The sequence below is a fragment of the Hyperolius riggenbachi genome, chromosome 4 (assembly GCF_040937935.1).
Source record: "Hyperolius riggenbachi isolate aHypRig1 chromosome 4, aHypRig1.pri, whole genome shotgun sequence".
NCBI lineage: Eukaryota > Metazoa > Chordata > Amphibia > Anura > Hyperoliidae > Hyperolius > Hyperolius riggenbachi.
In genome coordinates, this window is record NC_090649.1 from 328,533,910 (window position 1) to 328,561,357 (window position 27,448).

General features: G+C 41.2%; 1 protein-coding gene across 2 annotated transcripts in view; it reads right to left on the reverse strand.

Annotated features, from left to right (window-relative positions):
• The window catches only part of LYST (lysosomal trafficking regulator), a 287,630-nt gene that overhangs the window by 101,601 nt on the left and 158,581 nt on the right, over positions 1 to 27,448 (reverse strand). For both annotated transcript variants that reach the window (XM_068231777.1, XM_068231776.1), the window contains exons 27-31: positions 22,129 to 22,269; positions 15,337 to 15,528; positions 12,203 to 12,324; positions 11,625 to 11,831; positions 916 to 1,092 (exon numbers count right to left, since the gene is read on the reverse strand). In XM_068231777.1, coding sequence (XP_068087878.1) covers positions 916 to 1,092; positions 11,625 to 11,831; positions 12,203 to 12,324; positions 15,337 to 15,528; positions 22,129 to 22,269 — 839 coding nt within the window. The remainder of the gene's footprint in view (positions 1 to 915; positions 1,093 to 11,624; positions 11,832 to 12,202; positions 12,325 to 15,336; positions 15,529 to 22,128; positions 22,270 to 27,448) is intronic.

Here is a 27,448-nt window from a genome sequence, read left to right on the forward strand (position 1 = left end):
TATTTACAGCAGTCTCTAACAGCCAAAACAGCTAGGAGCAGCTACATAACCTGCCCACAGTAAAAATGTCACCATGTAATAAGTGTCAGAATGTAAATCGGGGAGAAGAAAGATTTTACAATGAGCAAACACTGACTAAATAATTTATACATAATTATGGTAAAAAATGAAGCACTTTTTTTACTACATTATTTTCACTGGAGTTCCTCTTTAAGTGGTTAAGAATGATATGGAGAGGTTTATTCATTTCTTGTCTGAAAGCAATTACATTTTAAAAGTGATAAATAGTGTCAAGTGATCCAAGGGGTGTTTTTATAATGGAGGTGACTTATACATCACTTGGCCAGCTGCATCACATTGCAGGTAGACAGCATTTCAATGTTCAGATGATTTATAAAAAAGGAAACTTTAAATGCAAAAGGCAGACTGATGCACAGAGAGGCAATGTCCCTTTTGTTTCTGTGCAATTTTGCAACCCCCATTTCTAATGTTTGCTAAATATAACTTTTCCTCCCACCCATCTGCTTCCTGCTGCCATTTCTGCTATCTGGGTAGCAGAAGTTAAACAGTAGGGACTGGTTGGTGGAGTAACTAGTAAACACTGAGGGTTGAGAAATTCTCTGCGAGGGTGTCTGCCATTTTGAAAGGGCTCTGCTGTAAAGACAGGATGCTATTATAACTGCTCAGATGCACTCTACTGTTTACGTTCTAAATCATTGAGTAGGAGTTAAATGCATAAATCAGGTATCCTGGGAGAAGGGGCTCATAAAAATTCTGAGCCCCTTGTTACTGTCCTACAGTGTGGAAAGATAAGCCTAGCAGCATGCCTCACATGAACCTATCTAATTAATACATTCTAAATCAGCAGGCATTTGTTGTACATATTATAAATAAATGAACAAAACACACACACACCTCTTTAGCTGCTTTCACTAGGTCAGATTTCAGTGGCGCACTGGGGGGGATGCATCTGTAACCAGCCTGTCTTACTGCATTCATAAATAAGGCTCCAGCAGCTTCGTCCTCTTTGGTTAAATCGTCTTTGTGATTGTACAATAACTCAAATAAGTAAAGAGCTAGCTTGGGGCCGTGCTGAAATATTTAAAAGATATTACAGGTATGACGTATTTCATTTTAATACCACAACATGTAAAATAGCCTTTGAGGAAAAGCATTCATAAATAAATATACTTGCACATTAAACGGGTACTATGATGAAAAACTGTATTTTAATTTTACAATGTAAGATTACTATTTCTAGGTAGCTGTGACTTAATGTAAGCATTTTTAATCTAATGGTCCTGACCTCTTAACAACAGGTTTTGAACTAGTACATCTCCTCATGGGGGATTCTCAAGGTTTTCTTTATTTTCAAAAGCACTTGATTGTTAGTTTCCCAGCCCGACTGTCAGTATACCATGCAAGCATGTAGGCTGGGATGGGATATAGCTTTAAAGAGATCTTGGCCAGGGAGTGATTGTATACAAAATAATTAAGGAACCCTTTAGGAGAATGACTAGTGAAAAATCTGACTGTTTTTAAGCTCAAACACTAAAATTACTGCAAGGGACAGCTACATAGAAATAAAGTAATTAACCATTAAGCATTCAATGAAATGTTAATACATAAATTATTCAACTAAAGGAATAAACACAGCTATAAAAATATCTTTATATACCATATATCATCATGGATATACCGACTTTTTGAAACCCATGTTTTGGTTGTCAAGTGCAGAGGTGGGCTTATCTACAGGTGCTATACCAAGAGCGGGGCCCCCTATACAGAAAGCACATTGGAGTGTGCTGAAGAATGCATCCCTACCTGTCCTCACTACAGCTTGCACCCACATGTCTACCTGGAAACTTTTGAATTGGCCGCTAGGCCTCCAGACATGGCAGTGAGCTAGGTGCTCTAGTGGCCATTTCAGAATCTGCCAGGGACACGTGGTGACTGGTGCTGGACCGAAGATAGGCAGACATGTATTCATTAGCACGTTCCAATTCGCACTCTGCATTGGGAGCTTGGGTGCCACATTGCGGGAGACTGTCAGCTAATCGGTGGGTTGTGGCTTTTGGCCTAAGTGGGGGGGAGGTGGGCTTATGCACAGGGATATACAGTAACATCCTGCAAACTGTGCTCAGCGTGGGAGTGAGATGTCTACAACGTGAGCCATGCAAGCTCTAATGAATTGCACACTGTAGCCAGTCTAACATTGTTAGCTTGATTTCAGGAGAGGAGAGCAGAATGGTGACATCTCCTGAAGAGACTTTGTCCAGCCTGTGTTAGGCTGTAGACACGCTATGAGCGTAGAGAGCGTATCTGACCATCTTCGCTTGGAGCGTTTTTTTTTTTTTTTAAATGCTTCCACTCGCTTTTTAGAAAATCATGATCACTGCAATTTTACATTTTTAATGCAAGTCAACGGGAGCATTTTAGAAAGAAAAAAAACATTCAGAAAGTGCTAAGGGACAGAAAAGCTCTCAGAAAATGCACACAGTGGGTCTACAGCCTTACTCAGAGTACAGAGTATAACTTACTTTTTGGCTGGAGGCCATGGGGAAATCAGAAAATTCTACTGACAAGAATTTAAAGAGGAAATTAAACTAATAATTGAACTGCATCCCAATCAATAGTTGAAAATGCCCTTTCCCATGAGAAATATTTAGCTTTTTCTCAAATAGTTCATCATGGGGGGTCTGTGTGGCTGATATTGTAATAAAACCCCTCCACAGTGTGATGTCATGACAGTTTCCTTTCTGTGAATCTTGTTGCATTTTTGGAAATAATTTCCAACTGCCAAACAACCAGTATCTCTGTCTGTGCATATGTATAGCTAAAAAAAAAAAACACCAACCTTTTAGCCTTGTTAGTTAGTGCATTGTTAGTGGGTGTGGTTATAGATAATGACAGTTGGTGCTGTCTATTTTTTGTTGTTTTTTTATTCTACTACCGGTAAAAATACTTACTTGCAGGCTAATTGTGTATTAAACAACATCAACAAATTATATGGCAAATATCAATTATTTCTTGATATATCTTCTGTTTTTTAACTTCCCACTTTGCAATATATCGATTTAGATCAATATAGATTTTATTTTGACCGCATTACCTGTAATTTCTTTTAAAGCAGGCCAAGTTTATTGACCAAATATATAGGCATATAAAGAATAACATCATTTACAATAATACAGCAGAAAAAAAAGAAACCTAGCTGTCACCATGTGTATATGTGTACTGTACAGGAACATAGAGCCACCTGGCCAGCTTTTCTTTGTAGAAAAACAACGAATATAAAACTATCAAACAGTTGTCATTAGTAAAAAAGACCGTTGTACGGATAACACAAGATAACACTATCACCAGCACATTGTTTGATTCATTCAAGATAGTCAATACAGTGAATAAATCACAACTTGGTTCGAGGAGAGTCAATCCAGACTGACCAGATTCTATCAAAACTGACTATAGTGACACAGCGTTAATATACTGTCTTCCAAAGAGGGAGTAATTGGTTCACGGAACTGATCAACTCAGTTGGAGGAGGGGCCACAGATAATTGTAAAAATACTACAATCTACCATATCAGTTGGAATTGAAATTGACTAAACAGCGCATGCTTGAGCTGTACGTTTTTATAAAAGGCCATATGGTGAAGATCAAACTCTGATAACAGTTGAGCAAATTATTTAATTATAGTACCCTACAGGAGCTGAAATAGGTATTTAACCACCTTGCCAATCTGAAAACGTGAGTCCGCCAGCTTACTGAATTCCGCTAAACACTAATTTTCCCAAAATGGAATGTGCAGTTTTGGAGTTTCGAGGTGCAGCTGGATGTGAGAATGGTCCCAAGTAAGAAATATCTGTTTCAGGGTAATTGGAAGGGATTGAAAGTTAGGGACACCTCGATAACCATTTAGTACATTATACTTAGGATCAACCATTTAGTACATTATACTTAGGAGTTCTGGGTCACCATGAGCTTGCTGGTTAGTCTGTACCTCTCGGTTTACAAGCCCTACTCCATAGAGCCAAATTAATCCATGCCATGCACTGATGAGGATCAAACAATCCGAAACAGTCTGTATGCATGTTGGATTATTATGGCTCTGTACAATTTAACAAGCTGACACATCATTGCAATCCAGCGGTTCTGGAGGTGTGTTTAGCTTCTAAGGGTACAATGGTTAATTTGCATATATTCAGCAGTGGTGCTCTGGGAGACATCTCGAGCTCACTCCAACCTGAATTATCGCAAATTCTTTCTGTTTTAGGAAAGCAAATTTGTTTTTCTTAACATCTTAGTAAGGGGGCTTTTAGGACCATTGTAGTCCCTTACACACTCCAATGAGTTCTGGGTCACCATGAGCTTGCTGGTTAGTCTGTACCTCTCGGTTTACAAGCCCTACTCCATAGAGCCAAATTAATCCATGCCATGCACTGATGAGGATCAAACAATCCGAAACAGTCTGTATGCATGTTGGATTATTATGGCTCTGTACAATTTAACAAGCTGACACATCATTGCAATCCAGCGGTTCTGGAGGTGTGTTTAGCTTCTAAGGGTACAATGGTTAATTTGCATATATTCAGCAGTGGTGCTCTGGGAGACATCTCGAGCTCAATCCAACCTGAATTATCGCAAATTCTTTCTGTTTTAGGAAAGCAAATTTTTGTTTTTCTTAACATCTTAGTAAGGGGGCTTTTAGGACCATTGTAGTCCCTTACACACTCCAATGAGTTCTGGGTCACCATGAGCTTGCTGGTTAGTCTGTACCTCTTAGGATCAATGTATTGAACTGACAATTCATCAAAGAGAAGTACCTGTAGAGAGTTTTCATCATCTCTGAATCCTTCATATAGGTGGGACAGTTGTGTCTAGATAACATAAATAGCAGTTTGGCAAGGTGATTCCTCCTAGGTCTTTGGGATTTTGTATTGTGGCCCGGGACAATCTATGTCTCAGGCTGACCCAAATAAATAGAAGATTGAGAATGTGTTGGGTGGGAGATACATGGGGGTGCCAAGTATTATATAAAACTTTGGGCCAAAGGATCATTTTAAATAGATTAGAACAACCAACTGTGCTCAGAAGAAGTTTCTCCCAGGCCTGCAGCTTTGCCACAACTGCTTGCAACAGGAGCAAAAGATTTAGAGTCACATTCTTCAAGTGACCTTGATATTATTATTCCCAGGTACTTAAAGGAGCTGAGGGGGAGATTAGATGGGCTCTCTTGGGGGGGGGGGGTGGAAACAACAAAAGAATTAGTCCAGTTAACCTTAAAGTGAACCAAAGATGAAGCACCCTTATGTATTTTACCATATATCAATGGGAACATTAGAGAAAAAACCTACCCTGCTCTCTGTTTCATTATTCACTGCTAAGCCTGCTTGTTCATAGAAACTTATACAGTTGCAGTAGTTTGTCAGTTATGACCGGTATTAACTAACTCAGGCTCTATTATTTAATAGGCTACTGAGTAGACTGGTAATGTTTAAAACGGTGTAGTCTTGGCATGGGCACGTTACCCTGGCCGTCAGATGATCTCCTCCCCCCCCCCCCCCCAGGCTGAACTCCTCTGTCCCCACTGCCTATCATTTAACCTACAGCGCATATCACTGTAGAAAGCCGCTGATCGCCTGAGCCAGCCTGGAGTCCTCCTCTCTCTGTCCCTCTCCTCTTCCATCCATACATCTACGGCCTTTTTGGAGTGGCATATCTATCCAACAAATGAGGAGAGAGGCAGCAGAGCCAGCCCAGCCCCCAGAACGCACATCATCCGAGGCAGTAGGAGAAGTCTAGGAAGCGGCTATGCAGGGAACTATGCTGAGCCTGAACACCATGTGGTGAGAGACTCCAGGGGCTGTTGGACACTGCCGCTGGGTAATCCTGTGTTCTCCCACAGCCTCTCTGTCCAGCATGTCACACAGCACTGCAGCAGCCAGCTGAGCCAGGTAACGTGTGTGGCTCAGCCTTACTCAATCACACGAACAACTGCTGCTCTCTGAAGTTAAAGAATGTATGTGAGTGATAAAATGCTTGAATGGTCAGGGTCAGTCAGGGATGGAATGTGTGCCTCTGCCATTTACTTTATTCTCCTTGTCTCCAACCAGCAGCCTGTTAAACTAATCCATTAGCTTAGCGGCCAGAAGTAAACACTAGCTGCCAGTCCAGGAATGATCAAGGCTAAAGGGAGAAATAGAGCAGGAGTCAGGTGATTTTTTGTCAGAGTACTGTACTTTTTTCACATGGAGGGGGGAGCAGGCAAGCAGTGCACACAATGCTGCTTCTGTACAGGCTGTATTTGCTCAAGAAGGTAGAGACAGGTTGGCACTGCAGTATACTCACAAGCCTGGTGAGCTGTGTACTAATGGCGTAACAGATTCGTCCTTTTCAGCTTCACTAGCGTGCTCAAGTAACCAGCAGAATGCATAAAGTAGATAGAAGAGATGTAAAGCTGGCACTTCTGTGGATGCCGATTTATTGGTACAAAAGTATAAAATGCACAAGTGCAGTCTTGCAACAATCACAAAATGGTTTTGCACATACCAGTCATGAGAGGAGGCAAAGTGATGGTGGTGGGTGCTGGCTACAGGATGCCTGAGGCTACCTCTGCAGAAGCGCAGCAGTGCGCAAAACATCCACCAGGCATCCTGTAGCCAGCACCCACCACCATCACTTTGCCTCCTCTCATGACTGGTATGTGCAAAACCATTTTGTGATTGTTGCAAGATTGCACTTGTGCATTTTATACTTTTGTACCAATAAATCGGCATCCACAGAAGTGCCAGCTTTACATCTCTTCTATCTACTTTCTGTACAGGCAGTCACTGAGAGTGCACTGCTGGTCTGCTGAGTTATTTATGAAAAAGGAAAAAGTGCATTGCTCTGTGACAGGAAATCACCTCTCCTGACTTCTAATCTGCTCTTCCCTTCATTATCCTAAAGTGTAGCACAGTTCAAGTATCATTCAGTGGTTGTAGTGCAATCTCTGTCACTTTCAGTGGCTACACCATTGTTCCAGTCTGTCAGTTTTTTTCAGTGTTGTGCCATAGCACACCTACTGAAAGAGACTAGGACTACACTACAATCACAGAGAGACTGGGTCCACAGTACAACCATTGAAAGAGACTTGGTTTGCACTACAACCACCAACAGGCCACACTATAACCACTGACATAGAATGGGGACAACACTATAACCATTATTACGTATTTATATAGCACTGACCTCTTCTGCAGCACTTTACAGAGTACATAGTCATGTCACTGACTGTCCTCAGAGCAGCTCACAATCCGATCCTACCATAGTCCTAGTCTAATGTCCCACCATTGCTAAGTTCATGTAAATTTGGCCCCACCCATGACCACACCCACATTATGGTCCATGGCCACATCCATTTTTTAGCGCGTGTTCTTACCCGCCTTTTTGCCCCCCGCCCCTGGAAAATTTTCTGCGGACGCCCATGAGTCTTGGTTCTATGAGGGAACTTGCACTTTAAACTGAATACGTGAACGGAGTTAAAGTGAACCAGAGACGAAGTACCCTCATGTATTTTACCATATATATCAATGGGAACATTAGAGAAAACACCTACCCTGCTCTGTTTCATTATTCACTGCTAAGCCTGCTTGTTATCAGCCCAGATAAAATCCCCGACTGAGCATTCAGTCTGGCTTTGCTCAGGAATCATTATAGCCGAGTCATCATAGCAGAGCCAGAAGGGGGCAGGCTTGGGCTTGAAAAGACATCAGAGAAGACAGACTCCGCTATGATGATTCCTGAACAAAGCCAGACTGAATGGTCAGTCAGGGATTTTATCAGGGCTGGTAACAAGCAGGCTTAGCAGTGAATAATGAAACAGAGAAGGGTAGGTGTTTTCTCGAATGTTCCTACTGATATATATGGTAAAAAACATGAGGGTGCTTCGTCTCTAGTTCACTTTAAGGCCCACGACTGACCAAATGTAGTGATATTGTCTAAAGTAGCCTCCAGAGACTTAACCGGGTCTTCAAGGTACAACAGAATGTCATTGGCAATAAGCTTTATTTATTCTGTAATAGCACACTTCACATAGCCTGGGACTCACTGGCGCCCGTGTTTAAAAGTTGCTAATTGTTTTATAAATGAATTAAAAAGAAGTGTGGAAAGAGGCCAAACCTGTCGTGTGCCTCTCTGTAAATCAAATGAGGAGGACAGCCACCCATTCACCTTAACACCCTGGTAATCAGCTTAGTGTAGAGCAAGCATACCCAATTTATGAAATTACTGCCAAGTCAGAATTTACGGAGAGTTCACAGAAGAAAGTTCAACTCCAAGGTCAAGCGCTTTCTTGACATTGAGTGACACAACAACCCAAAAACTAATATTAGATTGGTTTGCCTTGTCTACAGATTTATAGCTAAACGTTGCAGATCAAGAGTGGTATATCTATCAAGGACAAACCACATCTAATCTCTATGTATCAAATACTTTATAACAAGGATGAGTCTGCGAGTTAGTATCTTGTTTAAAACCACACGATTGGTTCGCACGATGGCCAGGGACCCCTGTGGGAGGGATGCCTGCACGGGGCGGTCCTGCAAGCGACGCAATCTTGCGATTTGCGTCCAACTGAAGCCTCCCACCTGAATGCTAATGGCTGCCAGATGTGGTATGGCAGGTAAAGGGTGTATGACAGTGCATCCTGATTGGCTGACGAGCACCTGCTGACGACTTAAATGTAGCTGGATGCATGTATTGCTGTGTTCTATTGCTTGTGTGTGTCGGAGTTAGTATCTTGGCCAGAATTTTAGAGTCTTTACTAGGTTTCAAAATAAGGGATACAACAGCCTCATGTAGTGGAGCAGAGAAGTTCTCCCAGCTCCAGCAAAGAAGCATATATGGGAACTTCACGAGTTTGGAGGCCAAAGTGTTTGCTAAAGCCTTATAGCTTGATAGGGAGCCCGTCTGATCCTGGTTATGTTGAGGAGGGAAGTTCAGATACGGCAGCAGTGATCTCTTCTACAGTACTGGACTCATCAAACTTGGTAGACTGTGGGCCAGTAAATAAAGGGAGTGTGATGTCAGCAAGAAAGCCCTCTATTTCTGATAGCACCCTAGAGGTCTGCTTAGTGTAAAGGGTCCTATAATACAGGGCTTTACAACCCTGTCAAGTACCACCAACAGTGCATGTTTTGCAGAAAACAACAAACATTCACAGGTGAGGTAATTAGTGTCTCAGCAGAGCTGATTAACTGCCTCTCTGGAATTCCACAAAACATGCACTGTTGGTGGTGCTTGAGGACAGGGTTGAAAAGCCCTGCTATAATACATTTCAAACCTAGTGAGTACAGCCTGTGGAAAAGTTAGAGGTTGGCCTGCCAAATCCACAATGCATGTAATTTCCTGTGGCACCTCTTGTAGTCTGGATATCTTAGCAAGTAATGCACCACACTGATCCCCTAGCTCATACCACCTCCATTTAGCACAAATATTTTCTGGTTAGCTTTCTACACTAATAATTGCTCATAATGTCTTTATTTTAGTCTATACTCTGGGTGTTAAATGGACAACATTATACATTTTCAAGAGTCCTTACAAATGCCCTTTTGTATGTGCTTGAAGCTACAGCTCTGTAGAACTATGAAACTGCTGCACAGCTCTTGGTAAGCTGGGCTCTATTGTCTCTAGTGACTGGAACCTAAAAAGCAGGACCTGAAGCCAGTAAGTGGCTCCTATGCAACTGTAAAATCCAATTGCAGTGACCGTGATGCACAGAAAACTACAGCTATAAAGTAATTTTTAGTGTGTGGGGTATACGATTTGGGACAATTTTTATAATGGTACACAAGGGATGTACAAAATACTTACTATTGATTCTTTCATTAACATAGGCTAAAATACATATATGGGGCTCAGCAATATTTAAGACAAACGGAAACATGCATTTTAAAGTAAATCTGCAGCGGGGAAAAAAATAAATCTGATTCTTACATATGGAAAGGGAAGGTTACAAAAATCCATAAAAACAAAGGTTTGCAGCTCAATTATAGGATTAGATAAACTTTACTGTACCAAAAAAAAGAGGTCCTGGATATATTAACACCACAGGGCCTAGGGCTAAAGTGCTAGATGCATGAAAAAAGCCAACATGCTGCGCAGCATAAAAAAAGCTAAACCAGCATCACACACATATACATACATACATAAACAGACCCCACCACATTTCCCCCCATAAAGCGATGTAGGTATAATAATACAATATCCCACAAAGATCAACAGAGCAGCCGTCTATAGCCAGCATTGAGGCTGAAGAATGCTCATCACTGCAAGCATCTTCATGAAGCAGTGTCACACTGAAATAATAAGCAGGATATCACCCAGTCCAGAGACTAGTCCAAACAATCAGTTCTGTGGGTACCCACTCCTGATATCAGCTGTGCAGCAATACTCCAATGCTAGAGCAACTCTGTGTGAGCAGGGGATCAGTATTTCACCAGAATGCTGGCCTAGAGAGTCCACGTGCAGTGTGGTGTGACACTCGAGCTGTGGCCCGCCCTGCACTATGGAGAGGGAAGGATCTGGATCCTATTGAGCCTACCCTCTTCCCTCTCTGTCACTTTGTTCGAGCGATGTCACCCCCGTTCAACATATTCAACTAACTGGTCGCATAAATCTTGAGGACCCCTGGAAGACTTCAGGAGCACTCACGTCCCCAAGTGGTCCGGAAGGCTCCGTAGTGCACAGCACTCAGGCTCTTGAAGCCTTTCAAGGGCTCCTGGAGGTGGCATAATTTCACCAGGGGACAGCGCTGGGATGAGAGGACCAAGAGGAGACAGGGAAGGCTCAATAGAATTCAGTGCCTTCCCTTTCCATAGGCAAGTATTTGACTTTTTTTTTTTTTTTTTACTCTACAGCTTTACTTCACCATGGATTTCATTCTACATAAAAAAAAAAGTTTATCTATACTATCTAAAAACAATCAAGTGTAGAAAGTCCACAGGGTGACTGTGTACCTTATAAAAAGTACAAATCTTTATTTGGCACAGGTTACAGGTACAGTGCAACAATAAAAGCAACTAACCAGTGTTGTTTTTCTCTTTGTGCTGTACCTGCAACCTGTGCCAAATAATGATTTGTACTTGTATATGGTATATACAATGATCCTTGCAGACTCCCGACACTTGATTGTCTTTTAGCATTGAGCTTTTGAAATGCTCGGTCCTCCACCTGTGTTGACCATAAGTAGGGGTTTTGACCATTTGCTGTCTTCTTCTATCTGTCCTCTAAAAACAACACAATGGGCATGATTCACAAAACTTTACCTGTTTTCCTCTTTTTTTTCTTATTTGTTACTTTTTAAGCTCCCAAAGAGCAAAATTATAATATAATTAAGGTAAGAAAAGTAATATTGATATTAAGTTAATCAGGAACAGCTTACTTTGAGTGATTGTTTTGCTTGTAAATATGCTGAAAGGTTATTTTTATCAATTAGGTAATAAGTAATTTATGAGAAGTTTTGTGAATAGAGCCCATTCTAGTTATCTATTAAAGCACAGTTCTGCAGGGAAGAATAATGGTTTATACACACAGATATTGGCTTTAGTGGCTTAGGTCTAAAATGGTTAAGTAGCATTTACCTGTAAACCTGAACACAGGCATTCTTTTAAAATGCCTTCATATTTCGGTTCATTTACTAAATCAAGGGCTTCCTTCCGATCTTCAGTTTCTTGAGATGGAGACAAAAGATGTACTAAGAGTCTTCCAAGCTGAACACGCAGCGTGTCACTGCATTGTAAGAGAATGATTTTCCACTGATGCTTTGGAGAGTTGGTTCTACTTGGACCCTGTACGGATAATATTAACTTTACTCAAAACATCATCACAGCATCTGATAAACAGAACTGCTAAAAACATTAACTTTAAAAAAACAAAAATACAACACTGAACACTTTTTATCAAGTGGCATGTAATGGTATGAAAAATGAACTTTGCTCTTTTAAATTAATCTTGCACGAGATAAGTAAAAATGGCAGCTGTTGGAGAGCAGTCTAGGCAGATACTTTAGTTAACATTAAAAACTAATAGCTATGATGTTTGACAGAAGCATAATTTTTTTCTTTCAGAGCTCAATTCAATAAAACATGATGAACCTGGAAAAGAGTTCAAAAACACCAGAGTGTATTAACCATCTACTATGCAAAATCAAATTACATACCAATGAAAGCTTGATTCCCTCAACCATAATTTTTAATAGGCTGCTCTGAAATGCTTTTTTAACTCTCCACACATCCAACTGCGCCTCATCTTCAGATGTATAGGTCTTCTTATCCGGCAATTCTGGAACAAACATATTAACAAGATTTTACACTCAACTGCTGAAAATGAAAACATCACATTTGTATGTTAATTATTTGGAAAAAAATGTAAACTATAGAAGTCCAAACCCAAGAAGCCCAAGGTGGGTTCTAGAAAACGAAAGGTCTTAACGGGAAAACCTACATATCGTAATTAAATTGGGTTTTAATGCAATAATACAATCAGCATGACTGTATGATTTCTTCACACAAAGGCCTTTCTTGGCCTTAAAAAAATAGTTGGCAGAAGACAACAGCATAACTTTTTTTTTGTAATCTGACTGTGTGTTATGATTAAAAAAAATCTATAAAAACGGCAGTCCCTTTCCATTTTGACCACATATCAGGTAGCAGGCAAAAGACATTAAAGAGACTCCGTAACAAAAATTGCATCCTGTTTTTTATCATCCTACAAGTTCCAAAAGCTATTCTAATGTGCTCTGGCTTACTGCAGCACGTTTTACTATCACCATCTCTGTAATAAATCAACTTATCTCTCTCGTCAGACTTGTCAGCCTGTGTCTAGAAGGCTGCCAAGTTCTTCAGTGTTGTGGTTCTGTGATGCATCTCCCCCCTCCAGGCCCCTCTCTGCACACTGCCTGTGTATTATTTAGATTAGGGCAGCTTCTCTCTTCTCTCTTATCTTTTACAAGCTGGATAAATCCTCCTCTGAGCTGGCTGGGCTTTCACATACTAAGGAATTACATACAGGCAGAGCTGTCTGCACTCTGCAGGAAGAAACAGCCTGACACTTCAGTGGAAGATAGCTGCAGGGGGAAAGAAACACACAAATGATCTCTTGAGATTCAAAAGGAAGGGTGTATACAGCCTGCTTGTGTATGGATGTATTTTCTATGTGTGGACATACTGTACATCAACCTACTTCCTGTTTTGGTGGCCATTTTGTTTGTTTATAAACAAACTTTTTAAAACTGTTTTTAACCACTTTTAATGCGGCGAGGAGCGGCGAAATTGTGACAGAGGGTAATAGGAGATGTCCCCTAACGCACTGGTATGTTTACTTTTATGCGATTTTAACAATACAGATTCTCTTTAAAAGCAGAAGATGAATTTCCCATTTCCATACGTGTAGTGAATGTGGCAGCCCGCCTACATCATACAGTCACACTTGTCACAGAAACGATCCCACATTTCCATACAAAAATCAAGGCTTCAAAGCCCCCTGTAATTAATGAAAGCTGAACTGGGAAACTGGGATTGTACACTCTTAGATTATATGTACCATGTTATTAAACAAAACCCTGTATTAGAAGACTGAAAGCCAGTCAGTACTGCATAGCTGCAATTAAGCTACTCACAGACAAAGACTTCAATTAAGGAAGAAAAAAAAAGGATTATAATGAAACTTGTTTTATGATTGCATTTAAACAATGAAAAAGCATCTGCATTGTAACGCATCAGAGACCTTTGACATGCAATGACAAGCCAAAACATTAAAATCTGCAATGTATCATGCAGATCCCCCTGTACATCTAAATCAGTTCTTTTCCATCAAGGTTTGGCCTCCACAAGACCTCTGAAGGTGTCCTGTGGTACGTGGTACCAAAACAGATACAGACACCTTTATCTCTCGTAAATTGTGAGGTGGGACATCCATGGATTAGACTTGTTTTTCTATTACAGCTCACACATTTTACCAGAATGATATGTGGGTAGGTTTGAAGCCAAAGGAAATGTGATTCATCGGACCAAGCAAACATCTTTCATTGCTTCATAGTCCAGGTTTCACACTCCCATGCCCATTGTAGATGTTTTTGCCAATAGGGTCACTATGGGCACACTGACTGGTCTCTTGCCAGGCAGCAAGTAATGCCGGAAGTTGTGTGTTCTGTCAACTTTCTTCCATGCCCAATATTTTAAGTTTTTCAGCAATCTATGTTACTGTAGCTCTTTTGTGGGATCAGAGCAAACAAGCTTATCTTCACTCCCCACGGACAATGAGCTTTGTGAGCTCGTGACCCTGTCGAATTCACAGATTAACCTCATCTGGGACCATTTTTGGCAGGTATTAAACACTGCATATGGGTTACACTGCCATTTAGAAGATGCTCTGACCCAGTCATTCGGCCATCACAACTTTTTAAAACCCTAATATTTGTATGCTTTCCCATTGTTCCTGCTTCCAATGCATCACCTTTAAGAACTGACCATTTACTTACTGCTGAATATATCGCATATCCCAGCTCCAGGTGCCACTATATTCAAGTGGCACTTTTGCAAGACCTAAGGCATATACAGTATTTGAAATGCAGTGGTAAGGTGCCGATCACACTATGTGTTGCTGTGCAATATGCAAAAACATCAGATGTGCATGGACTGCACTGTCTGACCTTCTCACGTTTGCACTACATGGTCATGCATTATTGTAGTACTTTGCTGCATCCATTTTTCTCCAAACAGCATTGACCCATAAATTGTCAGTGAATGTGATCCTCACCACAAGGGACAGTAACAGCGTGCAACACAGATGCCCTGTGCTGCCTGGCAAACTCACAGCCTCCTGCATTGCAGTAAAGTGAACGAGGCCTAAACCAGTAATATGGGGTATTTATTGCTTTAATTAATGCTTTATTTGTATAAAAAGTAACAAGTGTGAAGAAGGTGGACAGTATTTCCAGTTGCTTAAAGTTGGATATAATGCCCTTAAATAAAAGTAAGTACCCACTTTTAGGTATATAAAAACATTTCAAAGCATTCCCAGTGTGTAAATGTATTTACTTTCAATGCAATGAGCATTGCTTCTCTTCTTCTAATTTTCCAGTGCAGTTACCATGGCGTGGGCAAGGTGCCCATGTCTGACCATGACCCTGCACAGGTGCAGTATGGCAACCTAGTGCCTGTTAATAAATGGGTCTAATGCCTAGTGAGAAAATAAAACACCATGTAGAGACTAGATATAGAGACTACGTTTAGTAAGCCCTGGATATCTGCTGATTTTATGGGGCCAACACTTTAGTCTCTGGATCTGAATTACCTTGGTAAATTAACCTATTGACAGAAAGAACAGTTAATCTCTGTAGGCGTTGCACAAATTCAGATTCAGATGCTCTTATTGGATTTTCTTGACTCATTCTTCTCTGCATCAATTCGGTAAGCTCGCTGCTGGCAACGGAGCGCATCGTCATCAACAATGGATCAGACTGGGCAAATGATAATCTATGGGATCCTAAAAGATGCAAAATTAAACAAGATATCATTATAAGTCCAGTTTTGAGTCAAAAAAAAAAAAAAAATCAGCGAAAGCCATGTACTTTGGGCACAGAATTTTAGTAGGTCTCAAAATACAAAACGTGAAAATCACACATAAGCAAACCTGAATAAGTATTTTTACTTGATAAAAAGTATAAGAAAATATCTAAAAACCATTTACACAAACTAATGGAGTATAGATATGTATGCACCAAGGTTTCCATGTTACACACAATTTGCGGTACTTGGCAAACAGCACCTTTCACAATTGGTTACAGGTTATAATGTACAAGCAAACTGCGCCTGCCTTAAAGAGAAACTCCAACCAAGAATTGAACTTTATCCCAATCAGTAGCTGATACCCCCTTTTACATGAGAAATAGAATGATTTTCACAAACAGACCATCAGGGGGCGCTGTGTGACTAATTTTGTGCTGAAACCCCTCCCACAATAGGCTCTGAATACCGCGGTACTCTGGGCAAACTGCCACAATGTAACAATGTTCACAGACAGGAAATGGCTGTTTAAAGCTGTCTGTAACAGCCAGAGCAGCTAGAAACAGCTACATAACTTGCCCACAGTAACAATGTCACCATGTAATACATGTCAGAATGTGAACCTGGGAGAGGAAAGATTTTACAATGAGCAAACACTGACTAAATCATTTATACATAATTATTGTAAAAATGAAGCACTTTTTTTATTAAATTATTTTCACTGGAGTTCCTCTTTAAATGAACCTTTGTCTGAGTATTCGCTACCACAAGTCCATATAGATAATGTTGAAAATGTTGTGACAGCGCTCCTCTTAATTATCTACACATCTGAAAAACAAGCTCCACATAGTGCATTACCAATAATACAAATTAAATGCATGCACATCCACCCAGTGAAAAATAGTGATTTGTGTTCCACTCCTGTGACATCCAAATCCACTCCCTCCAGTACAGCCGCTCACCGAATAGATGCCACCTCAAATTCCAGGTGGGTCTAGCGCTTTGCCGCACGGCAACAAACTTCACAGCTCCAATAATTCAACTTGTATAAAATCTCCAGTTTATTCCACCAAGAACATGTAAAAACAAATGAATAGCACATAGCATAATACTGTTTGCACATAAATTCCCTGGCCTGCGCCCTTCAGTGCACTCACTTGAATCGCAAAGGTTATGCGCATATCGGGCTTCTCAGCCCAGCAATATGGCTCTCTCACCGTGGTGTCGGCGTCCCGTACTCCCGCTGTACCAGCGCTTGATCCCCGTGCATACGTCCCTCTGCTCTGTGACGTCAGAGGCACCTGGCTCAGCCCGATATGCGCATAACCTTTGCGATTCAAGTGAGTGCACTGAAGGGCGCAGGCCAGGGAATTTATGTGCAAACAGTATTATGCTATGTGCTATTCATTTGTTTTTACATGTTCTTGGTGGAATAAACTGGAGATTTTATACAAGTTGAATTATTGGAGCTGTGAAGTTTGTTGCCGTGCGGCAAAGCGCTAGACCCACCTGGAATTTGAGGTGGCATCTATTCGGTGAGCGGCTGTACTGGAGGGAGTGGATTTGGATGTCACAGGAGTGGAACACAAATCACTATTTTTCACTGGGTGGATGTGCATGCATTCAATTTGTATTATTGGTAATGCACTATGTGGAGCTTGTTTTTCAGATGGTTACAGGTTATAACAACATAAGAAATCCCACACAGAAGCTTAGACTGATCCATCATAAGCAAACACATCAGCCCATATGCAATTAACCTTTTCTCAGTTTTCTCCTAGGTGATATTTTAGTGCTGTTTTATCTACTTTTTCAGTTTCTAAGTGCTGAAAAGTTATTTTAAATAGAACATGAAAAATTATCTCCTAAGAGAAAACCCACAAGAAAAAGTTAATTGCATTTGGGCCATGGACTCTGACATTTACCTCATAATGCATTTAACATTCCTTGTCCAAGCCGAGTTTTTGGCTTACTAGGTTTTAAATGATAATTTCATTAAAGCAAACCTGTATTCAGAACTTCCTCTCTGCTCTTAAAGAGCAAGCGACACCCATGCTAACCTAGAACTAAAAAACACATCTATAAGTACATACATACTACTTCTACTTGCATAACAGATGTATTGTGCTATCCATGTACTGATTCCTGTAAATTTTATAAAGGAAAAGCAGAAAATCCTATTCTAGGCAGTGGCCATCTTGCCAAGCTAATGCTGACATCATATCCTCCCTGACTCTTGTTTTCCCCCCTCCCTTCTCTTGCTCATTGTGTATTCATTAGCTGCCCTCCTCCCAGAGTCTTCAGACACTCACACTGAGGTGTATACTAGGAACTACACTATCTTATCCTCCAATCGCTGAGTCACCTCAGCCTTGCTTGTAAACACAAGTGAGCAGAGGGGTTTCAGATAAGAAAGCTCGGCAGGGAAATAAATGGAAGAGGAGGAATATATTATAGATAAAAAGAACTCCCAGCATTCAACTTTTTGGCACTGTTTGGCACTAGGGCCAGTGCTCATAAAGTATGTGATAACTCCAAACCATAACAGCAGAAAACGTTTTACAAGTTTTGAATGCAGGATTAGCATCTTTATCACTTAATACACTCAGACCAGTTGCTGTTGAAATTTGATTTTTATAGTGACAATACCGCTTTAAAGATACGCAACAGCATAATAACCTTTAAAGAAAAGCATTTCTTTGTTACAGCTGATACAAATCCTGAAATAAATCTGCACGGTTTCTACTTTCTGATTTCACGGAAGCAGATATATTTTTAACATCCTGTGCTTTCAAATGAGCTATATGCCTTATCTGCTGTGGCAGTCAGGTGACACACAGGGAAGATCAAATGACAACTTGTGATTAGACGCAAATGAGGGGCAATGAAATGGGCTAAACGCTCTAAATACATTTAGGGTGTATTTTTCAATGTTTTCTTTCTGTCCTGTGTAAGAGTTTAGGTCCACTTTAAGGTTACTCCAATATCTAAACTGCGGCCTGGTCCCGACCAATAGACAATGGACATCAATACAAAAAGTAGGGTTGCTTAAATGTTAAGTATTAAGCCCAGTGCACTAAACAGTTTTAAAAGGATGGGGAATTAGCCATTAAAAATGACTTTTGCTTTAGTACTTCTGCTTGGAAAACCACTCCACACGTTCTTAGATACAAATGGTTAATGTTTTCTCAAAACTACCGTATATACTCGCATAGAAGCCAAATTTTTCAGCACAAAAAAAATGTGCTGAAAATTCCCCCCCCCCCACCTCGGCTTCTATGCGAGTCAGCTAGCTGTGCCCCCACTATGTCTGTCCTGCCCATGCCCACAGCAGTGTTCGTGCAGCAGTAACCAGACTGATGTTCCCCAGCGCTTCCAGAGCGTGCAGCATTACAGAGAGCAGGAATCCTTTTGATGGCTTTTACTCCGCTCCCTCCCTACAGGCTGAAGCCGGGAAATGTAGTCGCTTCTTGTATTCTCAATGCTTCATCCACTGTTATGCGCTGATACATATGTTTATGTGACAGGCAGCCACACGCTGTTATTATGCTCGGATTTATGCTGCCGTAGCTGCAGCTCACTATCATGAATCTCTGATAGTGAGCTGCAGCCACGGCAGTATACAGATCCGGGCATAATAACAGCGTGTGGCTGCCTGTCACATAAACACATGTATCAGCGCATAACCACAAAGCATTGCCATGGAGGATGCAGCATTGAGAATACAAGAAGCAACTGTACATTTCCCGGCTTCAGCATGTGGGGAGGGAGCAGAGTAAAGACAGTCGAAGTTACAAGTAAATGCTGGGCTTCAAGAAACTACATCTCCCTGCATGCTTTGCTGTCTTCCACACATGCCCAGTAGATGACAGAAGTCCGCTCTGAAGTGCACATGGAGATGAGCTGTGCAGAGGAGAATGGAATGAAGTTATTCATGACACATGTGGGCTGTGTGTCAAGGATCAGGTACATTCTCTGCCTGCAGCTTTGCAGATCATGTGAGAAGAACTTAGTTGCCCTGATGAGAAGCGTCACCTTACTGATTTGTCCTGTGTTTGTCTGGTGTGAATTATAATCTGCAATCATGGAAAAATACATTCCTGTTAGCAGCATTTGAGGGTCCAGACTAAAGGGTGTAGAAGATTTGTTTTGGGCAATGCCCCTGGTTGTCAGCAGGATGTGTGTCTAGAAGAGGCTGAGAGCTAAGCAGATATGAGGGGCAATTAGCAGAGACATGGATACACATCTGGCTATGGGGAGGTCGGCTGCTTCATACTGGGGGCCTATTTGCCTTTGGGGAGGGGGGGGATGTCTCATACTATGAGCACATCTGGTTATTTATTCTGAAGCTATACTGGGGGGGGTGGGGGGGGGGGGTTATATGCGAGTCAGTCACTTTTTCCTGGTTTATGGGGGGAAAGTGGGTACCTCGGCTTATATGCAAGTTGGCTTATATGCGAGTATATACGGTATACTCCCATGAGCTTTATTAACTTGCTAATTATGAGAAAAAAACCAAAATACATTTTCCCTGCTTAAGGGCCAGTTCAGACAAGCAGCTTCTGGCTTCTCCTCTCGTCTTGTCTGGCGGTGCCTCATTCGAGGGCTTTTCTGCAACGATCGTCTGCGTTTTTTGTCCCCTCAAGGGGACATGAAGAGGCGGCAGTGAATTTACATTAGAAACCACATGAGGCGTCCAGGATCGCCTGAAACGACGGGGAAAATCTGGAACGGAATGCGCGTTTGCGCAATCACCGGTAGTCGACAGTAACCAACGATGTTAAACACTTCCATTCACTTGAATGGGAACGTTTAACCGACGCGTCCCGAACGCTTGGCAGTAAACGCTGCCAAGCGTCCATGTGAACAGGCCCTTATGTTACACAAATAAGTTCTCCACTGCACAGCAAATGGCAATTATTCCTGAGACTCCTGAGATCCTACAATGGACAAGTTTCAAGCACCTGCAAAAAATAAAATAAAAAATAAGCCTGCAAAAAACAGGCCAACAATGGTGCATTACCTCAGTAGTACAACATCCCCACTGTGTTACAACCTAATTACTCAATTCATGTGTAATCCCTCCTCCTTCCCAAACACAAGCTTTACTAGATATCTGTATAATCAAGCAGTACATAATATCCATCAATTGGAAGACTTTCACAGCTGGCTGGAAAAACACCTCAAAGAAAAGAGCACCGGTCATAGCATGCCAACCATTTTAATAAAAAGTTAAAATAAGAAGTGCACCCACAAGTGTAAGTCGGTATACAGCATATACAGTATAAGTATGTACGGTCATCCGGCCGGGGCTCCTGCAGCATCCCACAGCTACCCTCCAACCGATCCTTCAAGACTAACATCGGAACACCAGTACCACCTTGCACCTTCCACACATAAGATGCTGTTTTACCAGCCACCTGTGGAGTGATCACAGTCACCATATACAGGAATTGAGTCATTAGGTCGTAACACGGTGGAATGGTGGTGGTGTTGTACTACTGAGGTAATGTGCCATTGTCCGCCTGTTTTTTGCAGGTACTTAAAGGATACCTGTAAGGACTTAGATTAAAAAAACAAAAAAAAGTGAGTTGCGGCGGGGGACCAGTGGATCGGTTTGTCCCGGCATGGGCACAGGACGTCTGTAGGGGACCGGTAGAAGCCCCAGGTTAGTTAAACTCTTACAGGTGTCCCATAAAGCTTGGCAATTGCATGATCTCAGGAGTCATGGAATATTCATTTGTGTAATTTTTTGGTATGGTATCTACTATTGAACTACAGTACACCCACATTTAGTGAACTGTATATTTACCTGTTAAGGTGCAGTGGAGAGTGTGTGGAGGACTGTTGCTGTATTAGGTTAGCACTGCTGGAATTTGAATTTTTATAAACCTGCTTTATGTATCAAATTAATTACAACACATTCATGTTGGAAGGACTGAAAAAATAATATTACTAACTACCACTTTAGTAGTACTGTAGATGCTTGGTGCTGATTGGTGCTTTGAGCAGATGCTGACTGGCTGGTTTTACCATGTGTTTACTGTGCCTGCAGCTTTCCTGGCAATTTCAAAGGCACAGACACAATTTTTCCACTGACTCCTGTGGAGGTCCCATCACAGTAACCACACCAATGAACTGCCTACAGCTAGATTTTTTTTTTTTCATTTTTTTTTTTTTTTTTTTATAGCAAAGTCAGTTTGCACCAAGTTTGTATCGTGAACCAGCCTCAGTGAGAACAGTGGAGACAATGTTGTTCTAACATTTTGCTATAGGTTAATACATATATAAAAGTTCACTCTGTGCAATGCCTTGAACGTAGAGAATCTATTTTAAATCTAATACATCACATAATGGCTAACATGTTTCATCGCGTATATTAAATAGAGGCACAATGAAAAAATGGTTGCCAAGTCATACCAATGATAGAATATTGTTACTTTTACCAATATTCTACTTTCCCCGATAGTAGAATTTAGAATATTAACCACCATGGGGGTTAAGATTAGGTGTCAGGATATACCACATATAAATATCAAATGGTAGGTGTAGTTATTTTCTGAGCTGTCTCCACACTTACCAGCAATGCTCTTTCTCTTAGGATACTTGGCATGAAAAGAATGACTGAAGCTGCCCTCAGACTGAGAGTCCTGACATGAAGTTGTCTTTATGAACTCAATAGCTGAATGCAAAATTTTGAACTGCATTGAAACTGCCATGTCTGTGAAGGGAAAAAAAACACAGAAATGTCATACAAACTTTATGATGTACAATTATAATAGACATTTTCCCATATGTTTCTGGTCGATAGGTACCCTGAAATATTGATGGTTCACCATCAATTATATACTGGTACATAAAAAATGTCACTACTATTAAAAACTCCAACTCATAGACCAAATCTGATTTCAAATTACGGTAAGTAAGAGCTAGAAGAAGTTTAAGTAAACTGCACTACGTACAAGTAATGTGATGTTCATGCATGTGAACTGGAATTTAGACAAGGACAAACAAGCACAGCCAGTACAAATCTCTACAGCTCATGAGTGATACACACTGAAGTTATGCAAATAGTAAAGTAGCGTCCCAGGCCAAATAATGAAATAATAAAGGACAATTATGTCTCAGACTGTGGAAAGGGTAGCAATGAGTACTGTCTGCCCAACTACAAAGCCTCCCTACGATTTGTCAATGTAAACTCGGGCAGTACGATGTACATAACTTAGATTTAAACACAGAGAGCGGGATCTTCCCACCAGCCCTAGCGCTTTCAAGAAGGAAGTTTCCTCTACAAACAGAACAACCACTTTTACTACTGATTTTGCATGTGGTTTTGAATCAGGAAGGGGCACAAAACCTCATGAACAACCTGTGTATAAAAAAGACTCTCTACAATCCTTAACATGAGAATTTGTTCTGATTTCAATATAATTTTTTGATAATTATAGGTTTTCCAATATATATCGGACCAGCTATATCAGGATTGTAATAATTTGGGTACACCCATCATACAGATATGAGCCTTTTTGAAGCACCTCCTTTTTTAACATTGCATCTATGAAATACTCTACTGATCTGAATAAAAGAATGTTTAGTCCACTAAACGCCTTGTTGTGAGTTATTATAATAAAAAATATTCTTTTCGACCTGGAGTTTTTTTAATGGAGGCAAATCCACATCTCCTTTTAATGTAATATGAATCGTTTTATATCCCTTGGTGTCTCCCATATATCATTTATTGACAACCTCAGTGGAAGTTGGGTCTCCACCCCTTTTGTTTGTTGGAGTGCACCAACTCAAAGTACAATTGCGAGCGCAAAGTGGAAACGGGCTTATTTTCTCCACTGGCTCACTGTGTGGCTGCCTTTCAGATAACTCAGTACCCTTCGGATTTATATCAATTCCTCTTCATATGTTTTAACTTTAGACATAAAAGTGGTTCTCTGTTATCTCGGTTTGTGTTTTTGAGGTAAATTTTCTACATTGTGGTAAACAGAATAATTTATTGCATTACGCGCTATTCATTGTGCGGTAAGACTTTATGCACCTTATTCTACTATTCCTTATTCCTTTAGATTGTAGGCTCGCAAGGGCCGGGCTCTCTCACTCCTTTTTTGTCTTGGATTTTGTTACACATGTATTCAGAGTCATTTGGTCATTGTAATTCTGTATTGTGTATCAATTCTGTATTTCATATATTGGTGTATATCATTGTCTGGATTATTTTGTACCACGTTTGTTTCTTACTTTGTACAGTGCCACTGAATATTTTGGCTCTTTATAAAGCAATAATAATAATTCTACTAACTGCAGTGTAGTGACTATACCCCTATAAGACAAATGGTTGACTACAACACGTACTCTCCTTTTAAAGTGAAACATATAAAATTTGCTCTTTCAGTAACGTTTCAAGAACAACTAATCATGATGTGGCTAATTTGGAACATAGGGAAATTTTGAAAATAGTTCCACTTTAAGTTAATTTGTGTAGAGTACATATCCTCCTAAATCTGTATAGGACTATATGTCACAGAGAAACTTTGTAAATTAAAGCAGTGACCTGTAGGATGATGTTTAATTAGTGATATAATCACATTTCATCTAATTACCAGTGTGATTATATATTAAATGTTAATACGTAATACGCAGATCTTAAAATCGATTCTCCATTTTACTGGCAACCAGTGAAGAGTTTGCAGTACTGGAGTGATGTGTGAGCTGCAGGGGGGGGGGGGGGGGGGGCTGCATTGGCTAGGAGTCTGGCTGCAGCATTCTGTACTAATTGTAAGGGGCGCAGAACCTTATCTGTAGATCCAATGAACAGGGCGTTGCAGTAGTCTAGGCGGGAGGATACAAATGCATGAACCAGGGTAGGTAGGTCTTCAGCTGGGATAAAGTGTTTGATTTTCGCTATATTTCTTAGATGGAAGAAGGAAGACTTGACAACAGCTGATACCTGCTGTCTGAGTTTTAGATTTCCATCCAGGATCACACCAAGGTTTTGCACAGAGTCTGTATACTGTACGGTATCTCCCCCAATTGCTAGTTTGAGGTGGTGAGCGTTTTGACCTTTATCCATCATGTGGACCACGCACCACCAACACCTCTGTTTTGCCCGAGTTCAGCCTCAGCCAGCTGGTGTTCATCCAATTTTGTAAATAAACTAGACACGCATTTATGGATGCTGATGGGTCTTGGGTGCCAGGCTTGAAGGACAGATACAGTTGTGTGTCATCTGCATAACAATGGTATCCTAGGCCATAGTTCTGGATTATTTTGCCCAGTGGGAGCATGTAGACGGCAAAGCGTAATGGTGATAGTACAGAACCCTGTGGAACTCCATAGGCAAGTGGCACTGGATTCGAGTAATGTGTGCCCAGACATACTTGCTGTGTCCTGCAAGATAGGAAGGTCTGAAACCAGCTGAGAACAGTACCCTTTAGGCCACAGTAATTCTTCAGTCGCTGGATAAGTATTTCATGATCCACAATATCAAATGCTGCAGACATATATGTAGAAGCTTTCCAGAGGCGCCAATAGAATAAAAGTCACTTAAACGAGCTTAAAACCGATGGGGCAGTGGTGGGCCTATCCCATCCATGCAGACAAAGCAAACAAAAAAAGGACTGTGGCATCAACAGTCAAACAACAATTTATTTATACTCCACAGTAAAAATAGGCAACGCGTTTCTCGGGCTCAATCCCGCTTCATCAGGCCAATCAAAAAGGAGCATACAGCTTATCAGCATCAAAACCACACTGAGCGCCTCTGTGCAGACAAGTCGAGAAGAATCAGAATTGGGCAATCACTTGTCCCTTGCAGTAAGTAGATCATTCATTACTCGGACTACTGCAGTTTCAGTGCTTTGCCTTTCCTGAATTCTGACTGAAAAGTATCAAAGATGTTATCTGTAAGCCTGGCTTCTAGCTGGTTGGCGACTGCTTTCTCGATAACTTTTGATAGGAATGATGAGTTCGCCACAGGTCTGTTGGTCACAGAATCAGGATCTAGTGATGGTATCTTCAAGAGGGGTTTTACGATTGCTTTCTTTAGTTCTTCTGGGAAAAGTCCACTTTTCAAGGAGCACTGAGTGATTTTGTGAAGTGCTGGCCTGATCAGCTCTGGGCACTGCATTAAGGATCCAGTTGGGCCAGGATCCAGGTCGCAGGTAGTGGGGCAGAGACTTTGAATGAGAATTCCAAAATCTTCTTCACTCAGAGTGTCAAAGACTTGCCATGGTGGTACGGTAGTTGGTTGTTGGTATTGTCTGAGGTGTTGAACTAGGCTAGATTTGTGCTCCTCAGACCCTGATTTACGCCACTGTCTTTCTAGTCTGCGCCCTTTCTTTTTTAGATCCATGATGGTTTTGTCAAACCAATTAGCCTTCTGCTTTTTGGTTGCTGATTTGGTGCGCCATGGGGCAATACTGTCAAGAGTTTCATATATCGTGTTGTTGTACTGGGTTACTAGAGTGTTGGGGTCCATTTGACTGTGGAGCAGATTTGTAAAATCCAGGTTGGCAGTTATCCTCTCCGGTATTAATTTATTCAGGGGATGGATTTTGATTGTTTCTTTAGGGAACTGCTTGATAGGGTGATGTTCAATAGTAAGCTGTATTATGTGATGGTCTGACCACACCACTGGGGTTACTGTTATGTTACTAATGTCCATTCCGAGGTGGAAAAGTAAGTCTAGGGTATGCCCTCCTCTGTGGATAGCAGATTTTACAACTTGTGTGAAGCCTAGTCCTCCCATGAGACTTATTAGTTCATTTGCATCTTGTGATTGAGTGTTATCAGCCCAGAAGTTGAAGTCACCAAGGATGATCCATCTCAGATAAGACAGAGTCAGCATGGCCAGAAGTTCCGAGCATTCCTGTAGGAATGGGTCAGCATCTCCGGGGGGACGATAAACCACTAAAATTTTGAAGCCTTTACCAGCTGAGATCTGGGCTCCTATACATTCAAAGGACTTTGTTGAGCCAACAATCAGGGCTCTGAGCTGCAGGGTTGTTTTGCCACAAATTGCTACACCCCCTCCTCTGCGGTCTCGTCTTCCCTCACTTAGGACTGAGTAATTGTATGGGATGGTTGCTTCCAATGTGGGGCCCGCATTGGCATCAATCCAAGTTTCAGTGATGCATGAAAAATCGCATGTCTGAATAAGGTCCGCAATAATGGCTGTCTTATTGTTTATAGAGCGGGCACTGCAGAGCGATGTGGTGACTGAATGGGGCTTAGCAATGGCGACTGGGTTCACTGCCGGGGTGTTACTGCATCTCTGACTAGGGACATGGTAACCTCTGCTACTTTCAGCCTCTGATTTCCAGTAAACATCACTGGAGATCGCTGTAAAGTTCTTTCCCTTGAATAGGCCTGGGTCCCTGAAGTTGGACTGAGTCTGAGTGTGGCACTTTTTATGGGCCTGGCCACCTTTTTTTTTTTACCTCTGTGCGTTTTATTTAAAATCCCTAGAGATTCCAGCAAACTAGCTTATTTTTTTCCCAATGTGAGATGCAGCTCTCCATGGCCTGAGAGACGGTAAAAAGCTGGCTTTGTCACCCCTAAATATTGTCTGCAACCTAAATTAATGTCCAGCGCTGCGTAATATGTTGGCGCTTTATAAATACCAGTACAATAAATAATAATAATAACATTGCACTTTGGGAAGGAATGGGTTAATTAAGCTCTTCCTTGATTGTTGTAGTTTCTCAGTAGGGGGAAGACAAAAGCAAATGCTGGCCTTGCAAATCTGCTAGAAGAGGTGTGAAAATTCCATTGATGTGCAGAAACATGGGGCCTGCTAAGGTTCACTTAGAAAGGCAATGGAGTCTATATAATTTCAGCCTCTGAATGCATTTCAAGTATTTGAAAGCCAACACCTTATTCTGACAGCTTCT